General features: G+C 41.5%; 9 protein-coding genes and 1 long non-coding RNA gene across 18 annotated transcripts in view; 4 read left to right on the top strand and 6 right to left on the bottom strand.

The window, feature by feature from the left end:
• The window catches only part of LOC105566742, a 3,169-nt gene extending 2,389 nt beyond the window's left edge, over positions 1 to 780 (bottom strand). Inside the window, exon 1 of the long non-coding RNA XR_001009307.1 lies at positions 503 to 780. This is a non-coding gene — a long non-coding RNA (uncharacterized LOC105566742). The remainder of the gene's footprint in view (positions 1 to 502) is intronic.
• The window catches only part of LOC105566745 (calcium-transporting ATPase type 2C member 1), a 13,465-nt gene extending 6,418 nt beyond the window's left edge, over positions 1 to 7,047 (top strand). The window contains exons 3-16 of one of the 2 annotated variants that reach the window (XM_012020985.1): positions 1,635 to 1,835; positions 2,217 to 2,306; positions 2,413 to 2,510; positions 2,858 to 3,116; positions 3,202 to 3,538; positions 3,680 to 4,068; positions 4,174 to 4,330; positions 4,412 to 4,582; positions 4,702 to 5,017; positions 5,109 to 5,294; positions 5,400 to 5,547; positions 5,618 to 5,710; positions 5,894 to 6,035; positions 6,102 to 7,047. In XM_012020985.1, coding sequence (XP_011876375.1) covers positions 1,635 to 1,835; positions 2,217 to 2,306; positions 2,413 to 2,510; positions 2,858 to 3,116; positions 3,202 to 3,538; positions 3,680 to 4,068; positions 4,174 to 4,330; positions 4,412 to 4,582; positions 4,702 to 5,017; positions 5,109 to 5,294; positions 5,400 to 5,547; positions 5,618 to 5,710; positions 5,894 to 6,035; positions 6,102 to 6,235 — 2,721 coding nt within the window. In that variant the 3' untranslated portion in view covers positions 6,236 to 7,047. Of the gene's footprint in view, positions 1 to 1,634; positions 1,836 to 2,216; positions 2,307 to 2,412; positions 2,511 to 2,857; positions 3,117 to 3,201; positions 3,539 to 3,679; positions 4,102 to 4,173; positions 4,331 to 4,411; positions 4,583 to 4,701; positions 5,018 to 5,108; positions 5,295 to 5,399; positions 5,548 to 5,617; positions 5,711 to 5,893; positions 6,036 to 6,101 lie in introns of both variants that reach the window. The other variant, XM_012020984.1, reaches the window with a different exon arrangement.
• On the bottom strand, positions 6,514 to 7,795 carry LOC105566899 (the record flags this gene model as incomplete). The annotated part of the gene is made up of 2 exons (XM_012021298.1): positions 6,514 to 7,462; positions 7,665 to 7,795. Coding segments are annotated over 2 exons (249 nt in total), but the record flags the coding sequence as incomplete, so codon positions are not given.
• Positions 7,796 to 8,748: 953 nt separating this feature from the next.
• LOC105566739 lies at positions 8,749 to 9,207 on the bottom strand. The gene is made up of 2 exons (XM_012020976.1): positions 9,079 to 9,207; positions 8,749 to 9,014 (listed from the first exon to the last, which is right to left on the bottom strand). The coding sequence occupies exons 1-2, from the start codon at positions 9,196 to 9,198 to the stop codon at positions 8,865 to 8,867; spliced, it is 270 nt and encodes an 89-aa protein (XP_011876366.1). The 5' UTR covers positions 9,199 to 9,207; the 3' UTR covers positions 8,749 to 8,864.
• A 17-nt stretch (positions 9,208 to 9,224) lies between these two features.
• Positions 9,225 to 10,516, top strand: LOC105566738. Its single transcript, XM_012020974.1, has 2 exons — positions 9,225 to 9,852; positions 10,067 to 10,516. The coding sequence occupies exons 1-2, from the start codon at positions 9,811 to 9,813 to the stop codon at positions 10,502 to 10,504; spliced, it is 480 nt and encodes a 159-aa protein (XP_011876364.1). The 5' UTR covers positions 9,225 to 9,810; the 3' UTR covers positions 10,505 to 10,516.
• A 64-nt stretch (positions 10,517 to 10,580) lies between these two features.
• On the bottom strand, positions 10,581 to 13,590 carry LOC105566737 (beta-1,3-glucan-binding protein-like). The gene is made up of 8 exons (XM_012020973.1): positions 13,152 to 13,590; positions 12,690 to 12,917; positions 12,201 to 12,400; positions 11,983 to 12,122; positions 11,722 to 11,888; positions 11,324 to 11,652; positions 10,960 to 11,061; positions 10,581 to 10,853 (listed from the first exon to the last, which is right to left on the bottom strand). The coding sequence occupies exons 1-8, from the start codon at positions 13,291 to 13,293 to the stop codon at positions 10,755 to 10,757; spliced, it is 1,407 nt and encodes a 468-aa protein (XP_011876363.1). The 5' UTR covers positions 13,294 to 13,590; the 3' UTR covers positions 10,581 to 10,754.
• A 229-nt stretch (positions 13,591 to 13,819) lies between these two features.
• LOC105566734 (3'(2'),5'-bisphosphate nucleotidase 1) lies at positions 13,820 to 17,459 on the bottom strand. Of its 5 annotated transcripts, XM_012020966.1 has the most exons (6): positions 17,376 to 17,459; positions 17,053 to 17,160; positions 14,939 to 15,415; positions 14,569 to 14,797; positions 14,410 to 14,494; positions 13,820 to 14,294 (listed from the first exon to the last, which is right to left on the bottom strand). In XM_012020966.1, the coding sequence occupies exons 3-6, from the start codon at positions 15,294 to 15,296 to the stop codon at positions 14,037 to 14,039; spliced, it is 930 nt and encodes a 309-aa protein (XP_011876356.1). In that variant the 5' UTR covers positions 15,297 to 15,415; positions 17,053 to 17,160; positions 17,376 to 17,459; the 3' UTR covers positions 13,820 to 14,036. The 5 variants fall into 5 exon arrangements, with proteins under 5 accessions (XP_011876356.1, XP_011876358.1, XP_011876357.1 ...); XM_012020968.1 differs by lacking the exons at positions 17,053 to 17,160; positions 17,376 to 17,459 and adding an exon at positions 16,039 to 16,113; XM_012020967.1 differs by lacking the exons at positions 17,053 to 17,160; positions 17,376 to 17,459 and adding an exon at positions 15,699 to 15,769.
• LOC105566735 (dimethyladenosine transferase 2, mitochondrial) lies at positions 15,599 to 18,620 on the top strand. 3 transcript variants are annotated; one of them, XM_012020971.1, is made up of 5 exons: positions 15,929 to 16,009; positions 16,190 to 16,333; positions 17,019 to 17,855; positions 17,954 to 18,270; positions 18,377 to 18,620. In XM_012020971.1, the coding sequence occupies exons 3-5, from the start codon at positions 17,031 to 17,033 to the stop codon at positions 18,576 to 18,578; spliced, it is 1,344 nt and encodes a 447-aa protein (XP_011876361.1). In that variant the 5' UTR covers positions 15,929 to 16,009; positions 16,190 to 16,333; positions 17,019 to 17,030; the 3' UTR covers positions 18,579 to 18,620. The 3 variants fall into 3 exon arrangements, with proteins under 3 accessions (XP_011876362.1, XP_011876360.1, XP_011876361.1); XM_012020972.1 differs by lacking the exons at positions 15,929 to 16,009; positions 16,190 to 16,333 and adding an exon at positions 15,599 to 15,672; XM_012020970.1 differs by lacking the exon at positions 16,190 to 16,333 and having other exon boundaries at positions 15,916 to 16,009.
• A 261-nt stretch (positions 18,621 to 18,881) lies between these two features.
• On the top strand, positions 18,882 to 20,618 carry LOC105566732. Of its 2 annotated transcripts, none has more exons than XM_012020961.1 (4): positions 18,882 to 19,071; positions 19,441 to 19,594; positions 19,659 to 20,105; positions 20,233 to 20,618. In XM_012020961.1, the coding sequence occupies exons 2-4, from the start codon at positions 19,478 to 19,480 to the stop codon at positions 20,272 to 20,274; spliced, it is 606 nt and encodes a 201-aa protein (XP_011876351.1). In that variant the 5' UTR covers positions 18,882 to 19,071; positions 19,441 to 19,477; the 3' UTR covers positions 20,275 to 20,618. The 2 variants fall into 2 exon arrangements, with proteins under 2 accessions (XP_011876351.1, XP_011876353.1); XM_012020963.1 differs by lacking the exon at positions 18,882 to 19,071 and adding an exon at positions 19,230 to 19,335.
• On the bottom strand, positions 20,266 to 22,486 carry LOC105566733 (transmembrane protein 179). Its single transcript, XM_012020964.1, has 3 exons — positions 22,404 to 22,486; positions 21,639 to 22,047; positions 20,266 to 21,552 (listed from the first exon to the last, which is right to left on the bottom strand). The coding sequence occupies exons 2-3, from the start codon at positions 21,746 to 21,748 to the stop codon at positions 20,997 to 20,999; spliced, it is 666 nt and encodes a 221-aa protein (XP_011876354.1). The 5' UTR covers positions 21,749 to 22,047; positions 22,404 to 22,486; the 3' UTR covers positions 20,266 to 20,996.
• Between the last annotated feature and the right edge of the window lie 1,042 nt (positions 22,487 to 23,528).

Below are 23,528 nucleotides of genomic sequence, written 5' to 3'. Positions count from 1 at the left end.
AGTATTCCCAATGTTGGTCCAATATCGTAAGGTGGACGCCTTCTCTTACTTACCCAGCAAACACAGAGCCTTGCAACAACGTTGCGGCAATGTTGTAATATTGCTGTAACGTTGCTGCATCGTTGCTACAATATTGCGCAATGTTCTATGTTTGCTGGGTAGCCAATATTCTTGTTGCATTGTTAAATATTGGCCAATGCATTTCCGTATAAATTTTACATTATGTAATCATCATCGTGCAATATTTGCATTTATTCCATGGCCAATATTCAATATTGGGAAATAATGTGATCCAGCAATTCTAATATTTGTCCAATATTGTAAGGTGGACGCCTTCTCTTAATTACCCAGCAAACACAGAGCATTGCAACAACGTTGCTACAATATTGCGCAATGTTCTATGTTCGCGGGGTAGCCAATATTCTTATTGCATTGTTAAATATTGGCCAATGCATTTCCGTATAAATCTAACATTATGTAATCATCATCGTGCAATATTTACATTTATTCCACGGCCAATACTGGCTTCACGTTGAACAACGTCGGCCAATGCGTCTCTAATATAACCAACATCGGACCCCAATCGTCCGCGGAGGCTCCCTGCTCCGAGTGGCACGGGACGATTGAGAGCCCCTGTGGTGCACATACGCGGCGCGTGTCGCACGACACGTTGACTTCGCCGAGAGATGACGGGATGACGGGGTGCAGGAGTCGACGGCAGGGGAGAAAACGTCGGGAGGACCGGCCGGACCGGGCGAAGTTCCGCGATCGCCGTTGACAGTGCGTTGACTTGGCCGCTCGCCGAGATCCCAGCTGCCCGTTTACGTGGCCGCGATCGCTCGTGGGACGCGCTTCCCTGTTCGCGCGACACGCCGCGGGCCGCCTCCGCGCCGACCTGTCCTGCGATCCGCCCGCGCTCACGTCCTCGTAATCGCCGCCCTCGATTTCCGTTCGGAAACGTATCGACAGATCGATCGGGGGTTTGCGCCTCCGTCGCGCCGCGAGGTTAACGTTCGTCACTTGGTCCCGACACGCACCCTCGTTTGTCGAGTCTCGACCGCGAGACGACTTCCCTCCGCCTCGATTGTTGCCGGCGAGAATCGAGATGACTTCCCGCCGAATGGTTCCGCCTCGGTGCGCGCACTTTTCTTCTTTTTTTTTTACACACAGTTGCGACAATAGATAACGCGCGGGGGTGTGCCGCAGGTTTGGTGCACTGTTGATAAGACTGCGTGAGGTAGCGCGTAACGCATCCGCGACACGTGTATGTGACGTCGCGTGGAACGCGGTAATTAAAATGAACGATTTATCATCGTCGCGCCGTGCCCGATTAGTGAACGAGCTGTTTTTCCAGTCGACGTGTCTCCTCTCCTGTTGAGTTGAACCTGACATTACTCTCTAAGGTCCAGTTTCACAAACGTCAGTTAACTGTTAACCAGAGTTCAGTCGACTTCCTATCTTTCTCAATCTTGTTATCCAAGAAGAGACAGAGGATCGATTAACCATGGGTTAGCGGTTAAACGACGTTTGTGAAACTGGCCCTAAATGAAAACCCCCAATGTATAACAATATGCAATGGTTTGCGAATGCGCTCAGGTGGATTAACGTGATGATGTTTTCTTTGTTTTTTCAAGGACAAAGAACAAGATTCCGAAATGTGGCTGACTACCGGCGAATCAGCGAGTCTTGGGGCTGAAGAGGTGGCGGCTAGATTGCACGTCGACGTGCGAACGGGGCTCAGATGGCAAGAGGCCGACCACAGAAGACAGCTGACGGGTTTCAACGAGTTCACCGTCAAGGAGGAGGATCCGCCGTGGAAGAAATACATCGAACAGGTGCGAGTTTCTCCTGCCCCGCGACGTCGTACACGGAAGGAACTACAACGCAATCTCGATGGATTGTTATAATCAACTGAGTTTAAATGTTTTAAGGAGGGGATATTTTTTAATAAGTCGACCTAACTGGCAAGAAGTGATCGTTACTTGGTTCGCAACGTTTCGACCCTTCAGTCAGGTCTGATTGTTTGTAGAACACACTTGAACAGGACCTGATTGTTTGCAGAACACACTTGAAAAGGACCTGATTAAAGGGTCGAAACGTTGCGAACCAAATAAAGATCACTTCTTGCCAGTTAGGTCGACCTATTAAAAAAATATTCCCTCCTTGAATCATCACTGGCGACAATGAGACTTACTTAACTTGTTTAAACGTTTTAGTTCAAGAATCCGTTGATTCTCCTCTTGCTTGCCTCCGCATTTGTCAGCGTGTGCATGAAGCAGTTCGACGACGCCGTCAGTATTACTGTGGTAAGTAGATCTCAGCCTCTCCCTTGTTGACTTTCGTCAATCCCACAACAAATTTCGGCAGGCGTTGTCTAACCGATGCTTATGTATGTGATGCGTTCCTTTGTAGGCTATCATAATAGTGGTGACAGTCGCATTTGTACAAGAGTACCGGTCGGAGAAATCTTTAGAGGAATTGAATAAGTTGGTACCACCGATATGCCATTGGTAAATAGATTTGTGCTTTCTATCAGGTACTTGACTAACCGCGCGCTATGCGTAGTACACGCACAATGGATATTGGTTTGATCTTGTGGCAGCATGAATCTAAATTTACAATCCTTGGCAAGTGCGGTCCTCGAAGGGATACACTAATCCTTAATACGCGTGGCTTTCCTTTCCCCTCGCGAAGAAGACGTAAATGCCGTTGCACCCTGTAGAAGGTGGAACTTGCGTGTAACTTCGTGAGATCCTACGCTTTGCGAGCAAAAGAAATCTCGACTAAGAAAAATTGTTAATTCTTACTTGTTAAGATATTTTTGCGCTGCCGTTGCACTCTGATATTTTGTTTCCAGCTTGAGAGAGGGTCGCGTGGAGACGTTTCTCGCGCGCAATTTAGTTCCTGGCGATATAGTGTATTTAAATATTGGAGATAGAGTACCTGCCGACATCAGAATATTCGAAGCTATAGATCTGGCGATTGACGAGAGCAGCTTTACTGGCGAGACCGAGCCGGCGCAAAAGTTAACGGCACCCTTGTTGAAGACCAACGGGCTGACGTCCAAGAGAAATATCGCGTTCATGGGCACTTTAGTTCGCTGCGGGAACGGCAAGGTAAATCCCGTTGAGACTATACATGAAATCTTTGGGAGTCATTGCGCTTTACCATCAACTTATATTACGATATCGCGCGATACAGGGAATTGTAGTGAATACGGGAGAAAAGAGTGAATTTGGGGAGGTTTTCACGATGATGCAGGCGGAGGAGGCACCAAAGACTCCACTACAGCGAAGCATGGACATTTTAGGTGCTCAGCTGTCCTTCTATTCCTTCTGCATTATCGGTATTATTATGCTGCTGGGCTGGATCCAAGGTAAGGCTATCCTTGAGATGTTTACCATTGGTGTAAGCTTGGCAGTAGCAGCTATACCGGAAGGCTTGCCTATCGTCGTGACTGTGACACTGGCGCTGGGGGTGATGCGAATGGTCAAGAGAAAAGCCATTGTGAAGAAATTACCAACCGTTGAGACTCTCGGTAAGTTGTAACGTTGGAAATCTCGAGAAATTGTTTCAGTTCAATTTTACAAAGTGTATTCTTCTAATCTCCCGTGTAAAGCTTCAAACATATGGAGAGAAAGAGAGAGAGAGAGAGAGAGAGATCTTGTTTTATTTTTAGGCTGCGTAAATGTGATATGTTCTGATAAAACCGGCACGATCACGAAGAACGAGATGACCGCCACGATACTCGTTACGTCGGAGGGTTGCATCGCGGATGTTACTGGAACGGGATACAACGGCGTGGGGGAAGTGCACATACGGAAATGTGATAATCTTGATTTCGCACGCGCCGCTATCAGTAACATGCTGGAAGTGGGTTGCGTGTGCAATAACGCTATCATACAGAATGACACTCTGTTGGGACAACCGACGGAAGGCGCGCTGATAGCGGTGGCAATGAAATTCGGCATGTATGGTGTCGCCGATAGATATTTGCGATTGCAAGAATATCCGTTCTCGTCTGAGCAAAAGATGATGGCTGTGAAATGTACCCCGAAATTTGGAGAGGTAAATTTACAGCCAGACACTTCATTCTCCCTGGTAATAGATGCACGTTTTTTTTATTTTATTTTAGAAAGTCAAGTACATACACGCTGTAATTCAATATTTCAGAATAGGCAGGAGATATACTTTGTAAAAGGTGCTTTGGAGAAAATCTTACCGCAGTGTACAAAATATTACGAGAATGGTCAAGTGTATCCTCTTAGTCAAAAGAAAGATCAGGAGTTCTTGACAGAAGCGTACGATATTGGCCAACAAGGGTTGCGAGGTGTTGTCTCTAAGCATAATAATGAAAGGATGATGAATTTTTATTATATTTTTCGATTATTTCTATTTAATATGGTTACAGTGATCGGTCTGGCACGTGGCTCCTCATTGCAGGATCTAATTTATGTCGGTCTGGTTGGCATTTGTGACCCACCAAGACCGTATGTGCGCGAATCTATTAGCATTTTAATGAACAGCGGTGTTAAGGTGAAGATGGTGACTGGCGATGCTAAGGAAACTGCGGCTGCAATAGGTATATTTTATAAACAATAATATATCACATATATATATATATATATAAAACTATTGCAATATTTTTATACAACGAGCACAAATCTTTACAGAGTTACAAAGGATTTGATTAATTTTCAGCTAGCATGATTGGTTTGGATACACTTCATAGCCTGCTTCTCTCGGGAGACGAGATTGATATGATGTCCGAGCATCAATTGGAACAGTGCATTAATAGCGTTAGTGTATTTTATCGCGTTACACCAAAGCACAAACTTTGTATCATAAAAGCCTTGCAGAGAAACGGCAATATAGTAGGTATGACCGGTGACGGTGTAAACGACGGAGTTGCCTTGAAGAAGGCCGACATAGGCATCGCCATGGGTAAAAACGGCACCGATGTGTGCAAGGAAGCGGCCGACATGATTTTGGTCGACGACGATTTCAGAACCATTATGTAAATTGCCTAATAACGTTTGGAAACATTTGTATCAGCGTGACATTCACTCTAGTATGGCCGCTGACTGTTATATTACTTTTTGCTCTAGCGCGGCGATCGAAGAGGGAAAGGGAATCTTTCACAATATTCGCAATTTCGTCAGATTCCAATTGAGTACTAGCATAGCCGCGCTCTCTCTGATTGCTCTCGCAACGTTGATGAGTATACCGAATCCTCTGAATGCTATGCAAATACTGTGGATCAACATCATTATGGATGGTCCACCTGCTCAAAGGTAAATTAAATACAGAACAGCTTTTTCTTTCTCTTCGATGTGTGTGACGTTTCATTAAATATTCATCACGCATCTTATACGCAATTAATCTTTTTCTGTGTATAGTCTTGGCGTAGAACCGGTTGACAAGGACGTTCTGAAGCAAAAGCCACGAAATACGAAGGAGCCAATGATCACCCGTCACCTTATAATCAACGTCTTGTTATCCGCCAGCATCATCATTCTCGGCACTTTGTGGGTGTACAACAGAGAGGTAAGATTTCTAGATAGTTTTTTTTTAAGTGTAATCTTTTTTCTCTTGATTACGCACGCTTAATTTCCAGATGGTTAATGGAAATACCGCGAGAGATACTACCATGACATTTACTTGCTTTGTATTCTTCGACATGTTCAATGCTCTTAGCTGTAGATCACAGGTGAGATTTCACATATCAACTGATCTCTTTTGCAAGGTCGTATTTTACGTAATTTCCTGTCTGTCTCGGTCAGAATGAGCGCTGATACGACCTTGCGAAAACATCAGATAATACTTTAATTTGAAATCGTCATTATACCAAGAAAAGAAGATTGCTACAGCCTCAAATACTCCTTTGTTTCAGACGAAATCCATATTCACGATCGGTTTGTGGAGTAATAAAATGTTCTTGGTGGCCGTAACACTCTCTGTCATCGGGCAAATGCTCGTCATCTACTTCCCGCCGTTGCAGAGAATATTTCAGACTGAAGCTCTCACAGCAAAAGGTATCCGACGATACTGTTAAAGATAATCGATATTTCTTGTATAACATGTTTATTTTTAACCTTTAGATCTACTATTCCTGGCGGCGTTGACATCGAGCGTCTTCGTCATCAGCGAGATAAAGAAATTCATCGAGAGGCAACTGCAAAGACGTCGCGTCAATGGCCAGTATTATAACAAGTTCGAAATGGATTTCGTATGACAGTTACAGTCTGCCGGCGAGAGCAAGGCGGACAAACATCGACATAATGAATAAGCGCATCAATTATCGCTCGGCGTCAATATGCAGTCGGTCGCGTTCGTTTATAATTGACACGTCTCGCTAACTCACATCTACTCGACTGTGCTTGCACGTTCGTACCTTCGTCACGTGTGCACCTCTATCACAAAATAAGAGAATAATAATATTCTTTTGATGACAGTTTTAATGTATCAATTGCGCAGTGTGACTGCAGTTTTTTTACCATTTACAAATTGTCGTTTCTATTTTTTCCAGCACGTTGTGCACGTAGAAAAGAAAAAGGGAAGAGAGAAACATTTCGGTAACGATGTAGTAAGTTACATAGACTGTAGTTATTAGACTATATTTCATTATTGTCCCAACAGTGAGACTATAAACCACTATTTCATAGATGGTAGCGATGCTACTGCACATTCCACGCACGTTTGATAGATCAATGACTTTTAAACAATATATTCTATTTGTAATATAGTCTTAGAGACTGCAGTCTCTCCAAAGCAAATGTTTGCACTGAATCATCGTAATCATTCTATCTTACACCTTTTTCTAAATATTCTAACAGTTTTTAAGCCTCACTCGGCAAGAAATGTCGATTCCGCCGTTTGTTCACTCATTGTCAGTCAATTCACGTTAGAGGAGAAGCGGATCATGCAGCATTTTACCGAGTAAGAACAAGACAAAGACAAATATATTGTAATTAAAATCAGCCATACAAATCGATTGCATTTAAGAATACAGTTGTAATCAGCGAAAATAAATGCTCTTACAATGTTCCTTATTAATTCCACAATAGCGAACGTATCCTTTCGATGGCAAGGTAACGTAATGCAAATTGTACCAACAACGCACGTCCTGTTTTCCCAAATAGCGTAATAGTGACCTTATATATTCGAGTGACATTTAATTGTGTGCCATCGAAAAGATGCCAGCGTGTTACATTATACAGATATATTCGAATTAATGTTTCATGAGTATATTAATGGATTAATCACATGTTCTCATATATGTTACGTTATATGTATACAAATATTTTATATTCAATTTTCTAAGAGTTTAAACAATGTGATCATTTAATGAATTCCTTCTAGAACACTGTATGTTTTATATTGAAACAATTCAGGGCCACCGTAGCCATAGAGCAGCTTTCCTTTACCATTTTCATCGTAATAAGGATAGCGATACTTTGGCCTAAAAAAGTAACAAAAAAAAAGAATTACTACAATACACTATTTACGATGCTTTTTAGTGAAAACTTTAGAACCTTTTTTAGAAAACTACTGCGTTATAACGTAACAATCGGAATCGTACAGATATTTAACATCGAAGTAAATGATAACTAATTTTGTTAACTGTCTATTCTATAATTAAATATCGAGATTGTTTCACCAACCGTTCAAAATATTGGAAATTGGGGGCTTGTGGTTCCGGAAGTACGGCTACACTTTCACTGATTGTAGTGAGAGAAAGAATGGCGAAAGTTGTTAACGTGATTACAGTCAGCCACTGTAAAACAAAGACAAAAATTTAAGAAATAATGAGGTAATTTCTTTGCAAGACATCAAGTATTAATGAGCCTCGAGCGAAATTCAATTGAGATGCAATGTGTGACAATTAGAAAGTTGCGACAGATGGCAGCTGTTAATTAAGTTTCTATTCAAGAAAAAAAATTATATTCCTTGTTAGATTAAAGAAGACTATATTTGTAGTCTATTAATATCATTTTTTATTACTTACAGACGTAGAACTCGCCATTATAACAGTTGAAATGTCCTCTCGATTAATAGTAGAGCGAGAGAGAGAGAGAGTCAAGAATTTTTGAAAATAATGCGAACTAAAGGTTTCTTTTTTAGTAGAACAATTATTAATTGTTCGATCAATTACTAATAAATTTAACAAATTTCCTGAGATCGAGTCACTATATCCAACGTTCCAGGTCCACGACAGAACTCGGTCTGAATTTCTTCATTCCCCTACCATCTTGATTCTTTCTCTGATGTGTAAAGTGAAAGTTCTGAGATACGCTGTGCTACATACATTGATTACTTCACTTGAAACGTCGACCATGAATTTTTCGCAATATCCGAAATGTCTTTCGAAAGTATCGATAAAATATTTTCTTGATTGCAAATTGTACGTGATAAAGTATAAATATTAAGAAAATACAAAAATATCAAAAACAAAGGTGTTTTTTAATTACTTAAAATTGCCCATGACTGATGCCATTAAATAATTATCATTAATTTTTCAGATATATACATACACTTATTCCAATTAAATATTTAATCAAAATCGATTTTGCCGAAATATGACTTGGCTAAAAATTCGTGCAGTACTAAAATAAGAGGAGGAAATCACACTTTTTAATCACCTTCAATCACAATTGCCATTGTGGACAATTAAAATACGATTAAATCGAATTAAATCGAATAAAAAAATACGAAAAAAATTAAGTAAGTAAATATTAATGATAATAAAAATAAACGAAAATTTGAATTTGATTTATAAGAGATATATTTACACGAAGATTTGATCCATATGTCACTTCAAGAAAATATGAGCATTATGTTAAAGACATGTAATTGCATACAATTTAATATTTCACTGATGTTCCCCATGGACCTTTGTATCCAATGCCCATTCCAATTTTTGCTATAGCGTATTCTCCGAAACGTCCGTTTTCCTGTTCGTATCGAATCCTTCTTTGCTTGCCGACATTCGGATCAAAGTCCCATTCCGTTTTCTGCATAACATGAAAGCGAGAAAAATAAGTGAAATAAAAAATGCTCTACATAATATGCAATTACCTCGTGCACGATAGGTACACCTGCTATGTTATACTGAATAAAATCTTGCAGGAATCTGTCGACTGTAGCATTGGCGATTGGCACAATAATTTCACTATGAAGTAATAATGCCGTCAGCATAACAATCTATAATAGAACGCGCAGAGAGTAAACAGATTAGAAAGAAATGATTGAGATTATTATTGTTAAAACAAATAATCTAGCTTAAATTATTACACAGTCCTTTACTAATAATTTATTAACACAGCACCGCTAAATTATTCTACATGCTTCGTGACACACAATTTTGTTTGTTTACCACGAACTTCTTATCATTTGTTTGCGAGATCAATTCAATTCTTCGTAAATTTTTCACTGAACCTACCAATATTCGGTTCCGACACATGACTCGGTTCACTAGTATCGTTACCGACGAGGAATGGTTCCACTGTACGAATCTTATTCACTAATCCTGTATACTTATACATAAATATGTTGGCCGTCTATCGTAATACCCGCAGTGAAAGTAAAAACTCGATCGCGCGCTTAACGACGCGCGAGAGTTTAAAAAGTTACGGTGGTTCCTGTCGCGAATAACAATCAGTTATTTGCGAATCGATACTTTATGCGAATCACGAATTGTCTATGGGCTATGGGAGAGGAGGGCATAAAAGCCAGACGCGGTCTAAATGCAGCCAGTCGTCCATTATTTTCCATTAGGTGCTTCCGCAACAAGCGCAATTTTAACAAGTCATGCATGTTGATAAAGTACTTTTAACAATCATCCTTTGTACGGTAAGTGAGCTTGTATTAAGCAGACACGCGTTCACTTGCTTCTCTGATTCAATTCGAGGAATTTTATCTTCAGTTTCGACCGTAATATTTTTATTTATATTTCTTATAATCGAATCTGCAAAAAAGTGCCAATTTAATCACGTATCGAACTGATGAAATTTGAATTTGTTCAATTTCGTGTTAACGAAGACAAAAATGCAATTATCTTGAGTAGACAAACGTATGGAGCAGCGATCGAACGTTGACACGGAATGCCAGGACATTTGACTTGTCGTCGTTCACGTGGCCGCAAGCATTGTTCAAACATCAGCCCGATGTTTCAATCTTCCCAAGACTCTGGCCCAGTGGCTTGCAGCTTCGGGAATGGACCAGGAACGGTATCACGAGTCTATTACGTTTCGTAAGTACCGAAAATGAGCCGATGCACATCGAGTTCAGACCCGAGGATGGACCACGCGCTGCGAAAGCATATCAACGGCGCTTTGGATATCGCGGAGAGTGGCTCATTAATCAATTGGGGAACGGTCTTGGTCCTGATATTCAACTGAACCGGCAACCTGTACTCGACGTGTTCTTGATGCCACCTCCAATTCCCTTTAGTAATAGTAAGATGATTCGCAACAGCGCGAGTGCACTCGAATACAATCGGTAGAAGTACAAACTATGTTAACTTAAGTTTGTAGTACAATAGCCAGAACTCTACAATGAGAAACAATCATGAGGCACGATCATCAGTACGTGTTATTTATTTTGCGTATAATATATATGAGTTACGCAATTGTTATTACAAACATGTGAACGTGCTATTTTGCAAGAAAGATGCGCGCATAGAATACATGTATATATAAGATATACAAAATATACGTAACCATACAAATACTATTTCATGGAGACGAAAGTATTTACAATGCCCACACTTTCACGTAATCCACTTGAAGCGCTGTTCGTGTGTCCCACGTGGGATACCACTGGTCTTTCGCGCGATAGAATTTCAACAATGCCTGTAAAGAATAATATATTGATTGTATTTATTTGTTAAAATGTCTAGTATATTTAGCACAGGGCTTAGAAACGTTTCGTTCGAGTCTCAAATATTCAATAATATACCTTTGCTTCGACATTTCGCCAAGGTTTGACATATCCGCTGCTCGTGACGAAATCCTGAAATTCGTGAATGCCTCCGACAGCTACGCCCAAAGTCAAATACGACTGCACAATAAATGAAATCAAAGTCTTAGCATCGCTGCAAGATTTAGTAAGAGTGTGCAAAGAGTAAAAGCTCCTCCGTTAACGAGGAAAAGATATCAGATATAGGCCGGTATTCATAGTCCGTTCTTATATTTAAGATCATCTTAAGTATACTCTTAATGTGTTTTTAACTAATCACTGAGCCGTGTTAGCGTCTTAAGACAACGCTTAAGATGATTTTGAAATAAGACTCGACTATGAATACCGGCCATAATTTCAATACCGGTTTTCCAAATGATCCATCGACAGCTTGCTCGCCGTACTGAACTCCGTCGACCTTTACTACAATGAGGCCACTCTTCCATTCGATTTCGAAGACATGGAAATCGTCCGACCAGGGTTTGCTCGACTGTCTCTTGGGCAGCGTCATGCGGTTATTCTGCGTGTTGCTGTTGTCTAAGGACGTGATCAGTCCGCCCGCAGACAGTATGCGGCCACTGACGGTCTCACTCTCAGGAGTCCTTAGCTCTTCGTTGCCCACCGAGGATGCAATCCTAATCTCGCGATGTAGTCCCAATTCCAATGTATTCTCGGCGCTCTCCAGTGTTATCACTACGAAACATTTGTAATGATTAAAGTCACAAACGAAATCGATGGTGAAAAGTTAGCTGATAAACTTACGAGGATACACCCAATCGCCATGTGGTAATTTGGCTCTTATTTCGACACGTCCGAAGAGAAACTCAAATTTTCCCTTTGTATTGATACGTCCGGAGATTACAGGAGGCAGGATGTATGAGCCAGAGGCTAGATGTTGGCATTCCTCTGTACCAACTTCGCCCGTGCAACTGAAAAAAAGAATATACTTAATACCGGAAAACTATAATATAATTAAATTTGACTTCAGTCCTTTAGTTTTCCTTATTCTTTTATAATTCATACTCTTCCAAAATTAAGTTTCCATGAGATACAAAGTCCCTGCTGTTACTGTATTGAGTATTAAGCAGAATCGGTGTAATGCGCAACCGTCCATCAGTGGTGTCCATTGCTGTCGCGTTCATGTAGACGACAAATTCGGAATCCTAGCGTCAAAAATGCATAACGTAACAATTTGGTAAAAGTTTTTTTTTTATTCATAAACACCCGTTGGCGATACGTACCGGCTTGTTCCAACCAAAACGATTCAATATATTCCATTGTGCGGTAAGAGTATCAAAGTTGTCCTCAAAAATGAGTTGACGTGGACAGGCTTGTCGTCTTTTGCCGTTCTCGAAGACCCATGTCGTCGACGTCGTCGCGCAATTCTGCGAACTTTGAACCGTATCGGCAACGTATGGAGCGCCATCGTAATTGTAAAAGTCTAAAAATTAACCGAAGTTTCAAGGATCAATTGCAAACGAAAATTGCATACTGTAGCGAATAAATAATTTTTTCGAAGAACCAAATTAAATCACAAATAAATGGTAATAAAATTGCATCGTTAATTTAATATCACTGAGATTCGCTCAGCGATAATACAAGACCAAATAGCTTTTAATTAAATAGACATATAGTTTATACGTATATATGTGTAATAAGACAGAGGATTATGTAATCCCCTGTATTATTATGTAATAATCAGCTGTGACCAATATTTATACAAAACTTACCAACAGCCCGATGTGATTGATCAACCAAATTGTAACCAAGGCCTTGATATACCACGTGAATCCAATAATAGATGATATCATCTCTCTTTAATTGAGTGTGCCGGTCTTCATAAGTCCATCGTCCATTGCGAACTTTGAGAATATCCTTCGCGATATGTCCCGCTTCTAAGCCATCAAAATCCTCATTGATTTTCACATGGAAGGCGACTAATGTAATTCCAAACTCATCTATAAGAAAAGAATATTATTCTGATTAAATGTAATCCTGCAATTTTGATTATAACATTTGTTAAACAGATCGTACACGGTGTCTTAAAACAGTTGTAATTTAAATTGCAGATTCTTTCAATTTGAAATCAATTTAACAAAAGTATCCACATAAGTACTTGCAATATTTTAGTTTAATTTTATTTGTCCGGTACCAAATATAAATATACTTGAGTAATTGAAGTTTTATCTTACCAGGAATAGAAATGCGCAGTCCCATGGGATGAAGTGGCTGCACCGTAGCTGCTGGTGGCTGATAAGCAGCATAATTCTCACAAATATTTACGAAGAATATCGCCAAGAGAAACGATTTTGCGAATAGAAAATGTACCGCCATTTCTATTGACTTGCCGTTCCGGAATTGATTCCTAATTAATTTCTTAATAAGCCTCGTTACCTTCTTCGAATTCCTATCTCCTGCGTCAGCTCTTCAAATTTAATCTCTTGCCTTCTTTCGTCCCTTTATCTTTCTCGCTCTTTTATATACAACTTCCGAAGGACAACCAGTCTGTTTGGTGGCGAGACGAGTAAAGGTCCAGTTGGAATATCGGAATCAGTTTGCTAAGCTGGATGATGCACGACGCACGGTCGCGCACTAACTTGCCGAGACTTCTTATAGAGCCTTTTATTCTCCCTTCTACTTAAATGCCTTGACGGAAAACCGGAATGGCTGCCGCGTCAGTATATTGACCGTGAATATTTATTTCCTCGTTGATTTTATTTCGTTGTTTCCGTTTAATCTATTAACGCCCCTTCGAGGCGTGATATTTTTATCAATCCAACGTGATAGCATTAAATTTATTTTTACATAGTCAAAAATAACATAAAAGATTCACAAAGTGGGAGTGTAATAATAAAATCTCTTTTTTTTGTCGTAATTTTATTTTAAGATTATTTCGAGACCAACAGTCGTCTTTGCTTTATAAATAAGAACCCTATGTCGATATCAAGTGTTGAAAAATATAGAACTGTACGGAATGTTTTTATTATACCCACTGAGGATGATTAAAATTTTTTATTTAAGTTATTAAATATCATTGGACGATGCCAATTGAAAAGCCGCGTAGTACGCAGGCACACCTATTGTAACTTTTGTTTCACTTCGTCAGGTATATGACTTAAATACCACTGATGCGGCTGACCAGGCGCAGTGGCCAGTACGCCTCTGACATTTACATACGTCGTTTCCTTATTATAAGAATAGCGTTCGCCATGGAGATCGGTTAAAACACCGCCGATTGCATGAAGAATGGCTTCGGGCGCGCAAGTGTCCCATCTCTTGCATCCGCGACTAGCAAACACGTATGCGTGAGCCTTTCCTTCCAACAGAAGAATCACCTGCGAATAAACACCTCGAGTTTATTTACCAACTTATTTGCAATAGAGATTATGTTTTTCGGATAATTCGGAGGATTACACGCAAACGGGACGGGCAGTCCGTTTATGCAACTACCTTGTGGCCAGCACCACCGACGCGTGTCACTTCATCGGGCTCCAACGACTTTATGGCACTTTGAACGATACCGTCGGAGTGCGAGCTGAGAACAAACGATACGATATACTCAACGTAACAAGATATCAAAGTGGAAATGTCAAAGGTGTAGCTCGCTACCGGGTAGTCGTGACTATCCTCTTCCCATCCGGCGGCGGCTTTGGAGTAAACCCCCCGAATCCCGCGCCGTCGATACCCCACAATGTACGGCCGTTTTCAATGTACGGGCTGTTCTCGTCACTCTTGTAGTAGGGTTGATGAATTACGCCTCCGACTGCCGTTTTGCCGATCGCCACGCCGACCAGTACCGTAACGTGCTCCACCAGTCCCTGCGTGTACTCCGCCGTACCTGCAATGCGGAGTCTTTTGTAAATAACGTTGACTTCTGCTCCGACACACTTGCGGAAGGCAACGATGCAAAGTGAAACAAAGGCACGAGAGTGTCTTATCGCGATGGACGTTTACATCCATACACTTGAGATATCAGTACCGTCTAGAGGATCTACCCAGACGCACACGTCCTTGGGATTGACGTCCTCCAAGTGGGTCGGTAGTTTCAATTGCAACACCTCTTGGTCCGCTTCCGTGATGATCCACTCTGACGGCACCTCGCAGCTAGACGGCTCTTCCTCGCCGATGATCGTGATGTTTGGAAACTGGCGACTGAGCGAAGTTATGATGCACCGTTGGGCGCAACGATCCGCCTCCGTTTGCAGATCGTTCTTGCCCTTTTCCACAATGTTCAGCCCACCTTTGCTCAACACATCCCGGATTATCTTGCCGGCTTGTACGGTGGCGGAAACGGAGGATGCCACTATGCGCGTTAACAGAGCGGCGCTTTGAGCCATTTTGCGAATGCTTTGTCGAGATGATAATGGCAATGATACAGTATCGCCGATAAGCTGCCCTCGTTTCTCAGAAACTCAAAGATAATGTCCGAGATGTGTATCTCTCATACCTGCGAGAGCTGCGAACACAACAACAGTATTAATCACAAAATCTGGCTAGTGCGACAAAAATAAACAAAAATTCTACTTTCATAGCTGAAACATTTTGCCCGCAGATATATAAAGCGACGCGGTAACGCGTTAGAAAACGAATATAACCAAACTTAATATTATGGATACGTGGCGCAATTGTGGAATATAGAAAAAAAAATGCGACATACTTGCAATTCGGAGCCTACGTACAGATAACCACTTCACGAACAACTGCGCACTGCACGTAAATACATTTTGTTAATTACTTGCCCTGCTATCTCAGGTGTGACAAGCAGAAACCTCGTGGCGTACGTAACGCGCCGAAAAGTGAGATTAGGTTAAACTAGGTTAAGTTTGCTTGTAAACAACGAGACGTACCGAGGCGTCTCGCGCGTGAATTTTATTAGGGAGAGAGTCACGAAATACTGGGAGAGGTCGACAAGTTTGGAAAAGTTCTTTGAGAAATCTCGCTTGTTACAGTCAGCAAAGTTAGTCGCAAATTTCAGATGAACGCGACCGCACTGGGGACACTTCGAAGATTGCGAGACTCTTCAAGATTTTTGTTCCGTACAGACCGAATAGTAATAGCAATTCATTAACTTCAGCTTACAGCCAAGACGTGGACTTGGTTTACTTGACAATGTGTTAATTTGACTCGTTCATTCTTGCATGCTCGTTTCCAACCTCCCTATTTTCATCCCTGCGCGTTGCGACTGGTGTTTCTAATTGCTTAATTTATTTGAACGTCAAACATTTTTAAGGCCAACAGTGTTACGAGCAGTGTTCAGTCCATTTCATCGTGTTACCGGACTGTTCACACTTAGAAATGTGAAAGAGATTGCAACATATTACCGCAAATTACTGGACAGCGCTTGGAAGAGGAATTTCTTACAATTGAATCACAAGTAATATTTATATTATACACCATTGTACACGTGCGCCAACATCTTCATACACTCATTGCCAATAATTATATTATTTTAGGGACTGACGAAGACTAAGTAAAGTCGAAACGTTCGTCAATTTAAACTATTACTTTTAAATCGAAATTTTTTTGTTATCACATCTTTATGTGTTAGATAAACGCGTCATCTTATATTTTAAGTTGGAGTCAGATAACTATGTTATGCGCTTAATTATTAAACACCCTAATTTTATTGTCATATTAAACTGAACACTGCTCGTAAGAGATTAAGACGCCCAGCAAACACAGAATATTGCAGCAACGTTACAACATTGTCACAACGTTGGGCGAGCTTGCATTAATTTCTTTATTTATTTACTCACTTAGCTATTTACTTATATTTGAAACCTAAATTTAGCAATTCTAAGCTTAGCCTTATTCTATGCTAAATTTTTCCCTATTTGTACTTACACTTGTATGGATCTTGTATTCTTTATACTTTATTAGTCTTTTATTGATCTTACCTTATTTACGTTTCTTCCTCTTTCTCTCCTTTTTCACTCTTTAAAATTCGTAACCCGCTTTCTCTTTCCATCCGTAGCTTTAGTATTCCCTTATCTTTTATTACCGTATCTAATTCATCGCTCCAGATCTTATTTCTTAATTGGTTTTCCCTAATTTTACAGACTGAATATAAAATGTTGCACAAAAGCTTCCCACCTGCAATAGCTTGCTGGTTGTCAAGAAGGAACAGGCACGTCATAAATGCATATTGCTCGACGGTGATCGACGACAGGTCACCGACCCAGCGGAAAGAAGCTGTTGGTTCTGCAGGGACAAAGGGGCCGAGTGATAAAACGGGATTACCAAGAGTGAGGAAGAAGAACAAAGGGTCGCAACTGACATACATTGAGCATTCGATATTGCACAATGAAGAGACGTTGGATATTATTAATTATATACAGGAAGTCAATCCGGATATAATTGATATTATCCAGTCAATGAAATGGAGATTTAAAACGGTGGATACAAACATACTGCACCTGATCGACAAAGAGACCGCCGCAAAATATGTCTCTTTGATAAGAAGTGACCTCTCGAAGAACATGTGTTACGTTGCCGAATTGAATCCTGGCTTCGGCATATTAACGAGAGAACTGTTGAACGCTGGCGTACCGCTGATCCATCTGTACGAAAAGAACGTAAAGTTGCACGGGATATTGGAAACGCTCTGCGACAAATATCCTGGAAAATTGAATCTGATCTCCTCGAAAACTTCTCTGAATCTCTTTGGATTGATAAGAACGTTTTATGAGGATAAAGCCACTGACAGCAGGTATCAGGATAGCTTCAAGGCGATAGAAAGCAAGAATTGGGAAGACGAAACTTACATGCAAGTAATAGGCGCGTCAGATAGCAAAAGCTTATTTACGTTTATTATATACAATTTAATCTTCCGCAATGGTTTCACGTTCCACGGAAGGCCCGTCTTCTACATCGCGATACTTCCGTCCATGTGGCACGTTAGTATCGCAGTTTATTCTTGTTTTTGTTTTACTTTCAAGCATCCCGAAGAGTACGCTTAATAATCGTACTGACACTTGGTCTCAATATGTTTCAGAGATATAACATCGGTACTTTTAACAACCAAACACTATACTCGTATTCAAAGGTGATGTTCAAATTAATGTTTAATTACGAACTCCTGGGCACGCTGAATAGAAAGGCTTTCATACCGTGGCCAAAGAAGAAACGTCAGCCTGGAAATAATGCAACTAGTTTGTGGTTAAAACAGGATTACGAACAAATTTACGTGATAAGGCTGGAGCCGAGAGCCGACCTCTATTCAGAATTGTCGCGAAAAGATTGGATAACGTTTTCCTACTTTGTAAAATATCACATGCAAAAACGCTGTACCAGAGTGATACCCGCGTTAGAGTGAGTATGATGAAAAAGCAACACAGTCTCTGTCAAACGTTGTTCCGCCACAAGGAACTTCAAATGTATCTGTCTCGTTACTTTTACATGTTATTTGGCTCTCCAGAAAATGGGTACCAGACTGCGGAATCAGACTAATAGCCAAAGATTACACGATATACACGCAATTTGGAGATCTGACGCCAGTACGAATTCTGGAACTCTTCAAAGAATTTAAATCCTGGCCGGAATACAACGAGAGTCACTTCACGAGTTCGATGAACGATTCTATAGGTGCACATAATGAAATGGAATTTTTAAACGAATAATTCTGTAACGTATTTCTTGTAAATATATGATTTAAAAAAAAACTCACCCTCTTAACACTTAAATATTTCCAAAAGTTTACGTTTGAACGTCGCTCTTCACCATGTTGCGAGTGAGTCAATAGTTTCGGATTACAGTTGCTAACCATATTTTTCTAGAATTAAAGTGTAATCGATTCCTCTCTCCTTCTCTTCTCTACTCGTTTCCCACGTACATACTCTCTCGTGGATTACATGTACGCGTATGACTTGCCGATGTATTGGTAAAAGATTATCGCTCTGGTCAGTATACTCTTTCATTTTCTTTTGTTTGACAGTGGTTAGCCTTGAAACATCATAGTCGCCGTTACATCGGCTCAGTATAATTGCGCGTACGCATTCGAGAGAATCTAAGACCGTCTTTCTCAAGTTCACCAGTTGCCGCTTGTTAACACGTGTGCGATATTCCTACATCTTTTCTCTTTTGCAAGAAGAGGACGGCGCGTTGCTAAGAATCGTAAGGAAAACATTTTATGTAATATTAAAAGTATCAATCAGAGCCGGAAAGCAGCTGTGCACAATTATATCACTAATCATTGGTCAGATAGTTTTTATTCAGATTGTAATGGGCGTTTTCTTTAGCTAATATATATATATATATATCCCTCTGATCTTTCTTCCGTTTAGTCATCGAAAATACTCGAGAGCGGATGGAAAATTTTTACGTTTGTATCACCTCGTCACCATGTGACCAGTCATTGGCGATATAAATATTCGTTGAGTGCGTTCTAGCTTTGACCTTTGTACTTGTATAAAAGTTATAAATTATTAAGTCTCCTATATTCTTTTTCCCCACTCTTTATCGCGCTTATAAACATATGTGTAGCTTTCCCAGCGGCTCGATCTCGTGTCCAGTAGTGAGGATGAAGTATCTGTACATCGGTTTTGCGCTTCTCGCATTTAACTGTGTGACATGGGGACAGGACGTATCGTATCCAACCGACGAGGAAACCTCCCACGTCAGCGGCGGAAACTCTACGGTAGTATAAATGTTAAAAAGTGATAAGTGACGGCTTTCGTTTTCTAACACGATCATCCTCGCAGACGATAGAGGACCGTATACCCGTATCGGAACCGGACAGTTGCCCGAAAGACATGCTTCGCTACCCAGGAGATGGCGGAAAGGATAGCTGGGTGTGCGATTGTAGGCCTCGATTCTTGTACTTCCCGTTGAACGACTCTTGCTACGAAGCCTATAGACAAGGCCCCTGTCCGCCGAAAAACTATGTCGTTCTTCCTGAAGACGAGGCGGTTCCCCGTTGCGTCGAGAATCCTTGCTCGGTAGACGGCGAGGTGCAGTTTAACGATACATGCTATCCTCTTAGAACCAGAGGCGGTCCATGCGCGCCCGACGGAGTAATAGGCGTGAACGAAACTACTTTCGAATTGGAGTGCGTAGAGGCAAGCATTGCGCCTTTTATAATAATCGAGCTTCCCACACGAGTATGTCCGCCAGGCAGCAAGAGAAGCACACTCGGAGCATGCAAGAAAGTATGAATACACGATATCTTGTCTGATCCAGCTTATCGCATGCTCTCTATTTCGATGCCTTTTACGCATTTTACATGATTACAACATGTGGGATACGTCGCAAAGTTATATACACTCAATTTTCCAGGTTCTTAGACTTAGTAAAGTACGTCAGGCTGCATCAGGATAACTTCGGTATATGTATTTTGTAATTTATATATATACAAAATTACAGGCGCGCTTGTTAATAAAATATAATGGATACACTTAAAGAGCATTAAATAACAAAAGCGTCACGTAACAAATATCTCTTGTATCGTATTCTTAAGCCTAACAATCTGGTAGCCCATGTTATAAATTGCCTATACACGCACGTACATACAGTGCTACGTATGTATGTATACCTAACAGAAACGAAAAAATATATAAAAAAAAGCATTTATTAACTCTGATTACTTATTACAATTATATGCTTGTATCAGTTCATTATATATTTGGTTTATAAATATATTGTAATATATACATTGTTAACACGACCTTTATACAAGTCTTATATGTCCAAACCTAGAAAAGACCGATCGAACGCTAGATATTTTTAAAGAACTCTTCCTCAACTGTGAACGAGAACTAATATTCTTAAAATATTTTGCTGTATACCGATGTCTCTTGCCGATAGAAAGGTTTGGCTACTCCTTTTGAAATGTGATTGGCTCCGAACACAGAACAATATCGATATATCACGTCGTTCGCAGCAACTCCGTGCGCCTTGGAGCTAACGAAAATCTCGCGAGTAACGCAACACCGCCGACGCAAACGCACATTCCTTGAGATTACTGTCTCGCTCGTCTTTGCAAATTGGCAAACGTTATTATCAAACTCACCCTGAGAAACGAAACGTTAGGCTAGCGACTCTTAAGTCGGCTCCTGTTGCTGATTGCTCGTGGTAGCTTCTATCAATCTCTGCCTCTCTCTATACATGGAAACCTTCATATTCTCCAGCTGATGATACCTCAGCAGCTTTAGGACCGCGAAAACCGACAAACCCACCCAAATCGACAGGCTGCTCCAAATGCCAAACTGAGCAGTGCCGAGCTCGATGTGGAAACCCGACGTGTCGATACCGTCGGCCTTGTCGATGTCATTGCCGGCCGCCAGCTCGCACGACGGGAACCTCTTGGTCATACATTGGCACCACGTCATGAAACCTAAGGTGACGATAATCGCCGCGACTAAGGTGACGGTGGTGAGAAGGACGCAAGTTACTACGTCCACAAACGCCGAGAGGAACGAGCTGTCCTCGCTGCGATACATAAACAGGGACAACCGGTAGATCTGTACCGTCGACGTCACGAGGAGGACCAGACCTACGAACACCGTGTAATTGCAATACGCCTGCGACGCCCAGTTGACCACGAACTGGCCGTCCGACTCCTGCCAGACTCCGGTCGAGAACAGAAGACAGTGTCCCCTGGAAAAAGGGGATGGAAAACGGGTGAGTTTGGTGACGCGCGACGGAGAAGTTTACAATTGTCGTAACGTCGAGTACGGTCTTACTTAAATTCGTCCTCGTGCAGGCTCATAGGCACGATGATGCAGAGCGACAGAATAAGGGCCACGACGTAGCCGGCTATTTGGCTGAGCAGCAAAATGTTTGACAGCGCCATACCTCAGGACTCGTACGGAATATACGGAGCAATCGCGAGCGAGATTATCTCACGAGCCGACGAAACTAAACGCGATTACGATGAAAGTACGAATCCATGGGTCCCGCCTCGCCTCGCTGGGACTCTCCGAATCGGCGACGAGGCCACGAGAGTGTATTGTATTCGCGCTTGTCAAAATATTTTGTGGATGTGAACGTAGAGTCCCCGTCGCTGTCACGGCGTGACGTTAGCTGCGAGTGTCGATGGCAGAGCAGAGGGTCGAGAGAGGCCGACTTCTTCTTTGTCTTATTCATGGAGTCCTTTGACCAGTGGCGTAACTACCACCCGGGAAGCCCTGGCACGGTCTGGGGGCCCCAGCTTAGAAGGGCCCCCTAAATATTCTGGACTGTTACGGTCGAAAGAATTGGTCCCAAGCCCGTGTAAGAAAAAAGGAGGGAGTTTTGTGTGAGCTATAGATTACTTACAGATAGCTAGATCAATGACAAATCTTGACTTAATCTTCTGTTCTATCCGTTTTTGTTGTCAAAAATAGGGGTTTCGTTTCCATTTGAAAATTTCAAGTTGACCTTCTAATGATCCCTAAATTTGACCCCTATATAAAGGGCCCTATTCAATTTTTGCCCGGGGGCCCCCAACATTGTAGTTACGCCACTGCCTTTGACTATATAATTATATAGACTGATGGACTGCTAGTTGGTCTTTTCAGGCTGTAATCAACATCACGAACGCTGCCGCAGGTGGAGCGGCAGAATCCCGGTACTTCAATGACATATTGGGTGCGTTCTTTTAAGCATCGGATACAGCAGTTTTTGCAGTAATTCATTTTTTTAGCACGACTGCGCAGTCGACTGCAGGGCAGATTTTCGTTCTTTTAGCAATTTACGCTCCATGTGAAAGCACCCTCAGAATTAGCTGCGCAACTGGCTGCAGAGAGCTGCATAATAAAAAGGGCGGGCAAGTATATAAAATGTGCGATCAAAATATATATTTTTATGTGGGAGAATCGTGGTCAGGTAGAAAACAAATACCGCGCGTTTGAGAATATGAGCGCAAAACTCTGTTCTCTCAAATCAGCTGATCAGAGTAAAAGTTACTGAACTTAATTAAAAGATTAATTCTAAACAAAAATGTCGATAAAACAGACGGGTTTAGCATCCTCTTAAGATTAGTAAACTTTACTGTGATTGGTTAAATTTCAATCTAAATTCTAATCCCAATCCCAATCCGTATTATAGTCTGATACGGGCTTAAGAAAATCAACAGATTGGATTTGCTACTGCTTGCGTTATTGCCTTTCGTTCTCGACTGTGATTGGTCGATTTTCTTATGCTTACGTTTTACGTCCTTACGGAATTTTATGTGTGAAGGCCTTTACGGAATTTTATGTGCGAAGGCCTGTATCTCGCGTGTTTTTGGCCGTGCCGGCCATGGACCTAAGAATCTCTGGACCGAGCACGAAGTGGGAGAACGGGCAAGGGGGCTGGCAAATTTGCGGTAAGGGGGGGGGGCGAGGGTGCTCTCCTTTTCTGTCCTCTTGGTATCTCATGGTATCTCTTTCTACAAGAGGTCACTGTGACCTCTTGTAGAAAGAGAGGTCCAAGAGGACAGAAAAGGAGAGCACTCTCGCCCCCCTTACCGCAAATTTGCCAGCCCCCTCGCCGTATGCTCGGTCCAGAGCTTTGACTATATAATCATGGACTGCTAGTTGGCTTTTTTCGATTTAATGGACATGAAACGCGCCCTCAGGTCCTAAACGGCAGAAAATGGAAACATCAAGTAA

This window comes from Vollenhovia emeryi, unplaced genomic scaffold, assembly GCF_000949405.1.
Source record: "Vollenhovia emeryi isolate VEMERY1.0 unplaced genomic scaffold, V.emery_V1.0 DF939142.1, whole genome shotgun sequence".
NCBI lineage: Eukaryota > Metazoa > Arthropoda > Insecta > Hymenoptera > Formicidae > Vollenhovia > Vollenhovia emeryi.
Note: the sequence above shows the minus strand (reverse complement) of the source record. Positions and strands in the feature narration are given on the sequence as shown.

Excerpts from the sequence above, each read along its gene's own strand:
- LOC105566739 (XM_012020976.1), bottom strand. The coding sequence starts at position 9,198 with ATGCTGACGGCATTATTACTTCATAGTGAAATTATTGTGCCAATCGCC. Across the intron at positions 9,015-9,078 it reads GTGTACCTATCGTGCACGAG|AAAACGGAATGGGACTTTGA; the intron begins GTAATTGCATAT and ends CATGTTATGCAG.
- LOC105566738 (XM_012020974.1), top strand. The coding sequence starts at position 9,811 with ATGCATGTTGATAAAGTACTTTTAACAATCATCCTTTGTACG. Across the intron at positions 9,853-10,066 it reads TAACAATCATCCTTTGTACG|ACAAACGTATGGAGCAGCGA; the intron begins GTAAGTGAGCTT and ends TATCTTGAGTAG.
- LOC105566737 (XM_012020973.1), bottom strand. The coding sequence starts at position 13,293 with ATGGCGGTACATTTTCTATTCGCAAAATCGTTTCTCTTGGCGATATTC. Across the intron at positions 11,062-11,323 it reads ATGGATCATTTGGAAAACCG|TCGTATTTGACTTTGGGCGT; the intron begins GTATTGAAATTA and ends TTTATTGTGCAG. Across the intron at positions 10,854-10,959 it reads GGCGAAATGTCGAAGCAAAG|GCATTGTTGAAATTCTATCG; the intron begins GTATATTATTGA and ends TATTCTTTACAG.
- LOC105566734 (XM_012020966.1), bottom strand. The coding sequence starts at position 15,296 with ATGGCTCAAAGCGCCGCTCTGTTAACGCGCATAGTGGCATCCTCCGTT. Across the intron at positions 14,495-14,568 it reads AGGATAGTCACGACTACCCG|CTCGCACTCCGACGGTATCG; the intron begins GTAGCGAGCTAC and ends GTTTGTTCTCAG. Across the intron at positions 14,295-14,409 it reads TCGGTGGTGCTGGCCACAAG|GTGATTCTTCTGTTGGAAGG; the intron begins GTAGTTGCATAA and ends GTTTATTCGCAG.
- LOC105566735 (XM_012020970.1), top strand. The coding sequence starts at position 15,935 with ATGAACGCGACCGCACTGGGGACACTTCGAAGATTGCGAGACTCTTCA. Across the intron at positions 16,010-17,018 it reads TGTTCCGTACAGACCGAATA|ACTGAATATAAAATGTTGCA; the intron begins GTAATAGCAATT and ends CTAATTTTACAG. Across the intron at positions 17,856-17,953 it reads TACTTCCGTCCATGTGGCAC|AGATATAACATCGGTACTTT; the intron begins GTTAGTATCGCA and ends AATATGTTTCAG.
- LOC105566732 (XM_012020961.1), top strand. The coding sequence starts at position 19,478 with ATGAAGTATCTGTACATCGGTTTTGCGCTTCTCGCATTTAACTGTGTG. Across the intron at positions 19,595-19,658 it reads TCAGCGGCGGAAACTCTACG|ACGATAGAGGACCGTATACC; the intron begins GTAGTATAAATG and ends TCATCCTCGCAG. Across the intron at positions 20,106-20,232 it reads CACTCGGAGCATGCAAGAAA|GTTCTTAGACTTAGTAAAGT; the intron begins GTATGAATACAC and ends TCAATTTTCCAG.
- LOC105566733 (XM_012020964.1), bottom strand. The coding sequence starts at position 21,748 with ATGGCGCTGTCAAACATTTTGCTGCTCAGCCAAATAGCCGGCTACGTC. Across the intron at positions 21,553-21,638 it reads CTGCACGAGGACGAATTTAA|GGGACACTGTCTTCTGTTCT; the intron begins GTAAGACCGTAC and ends CCCTTTTTCCAG.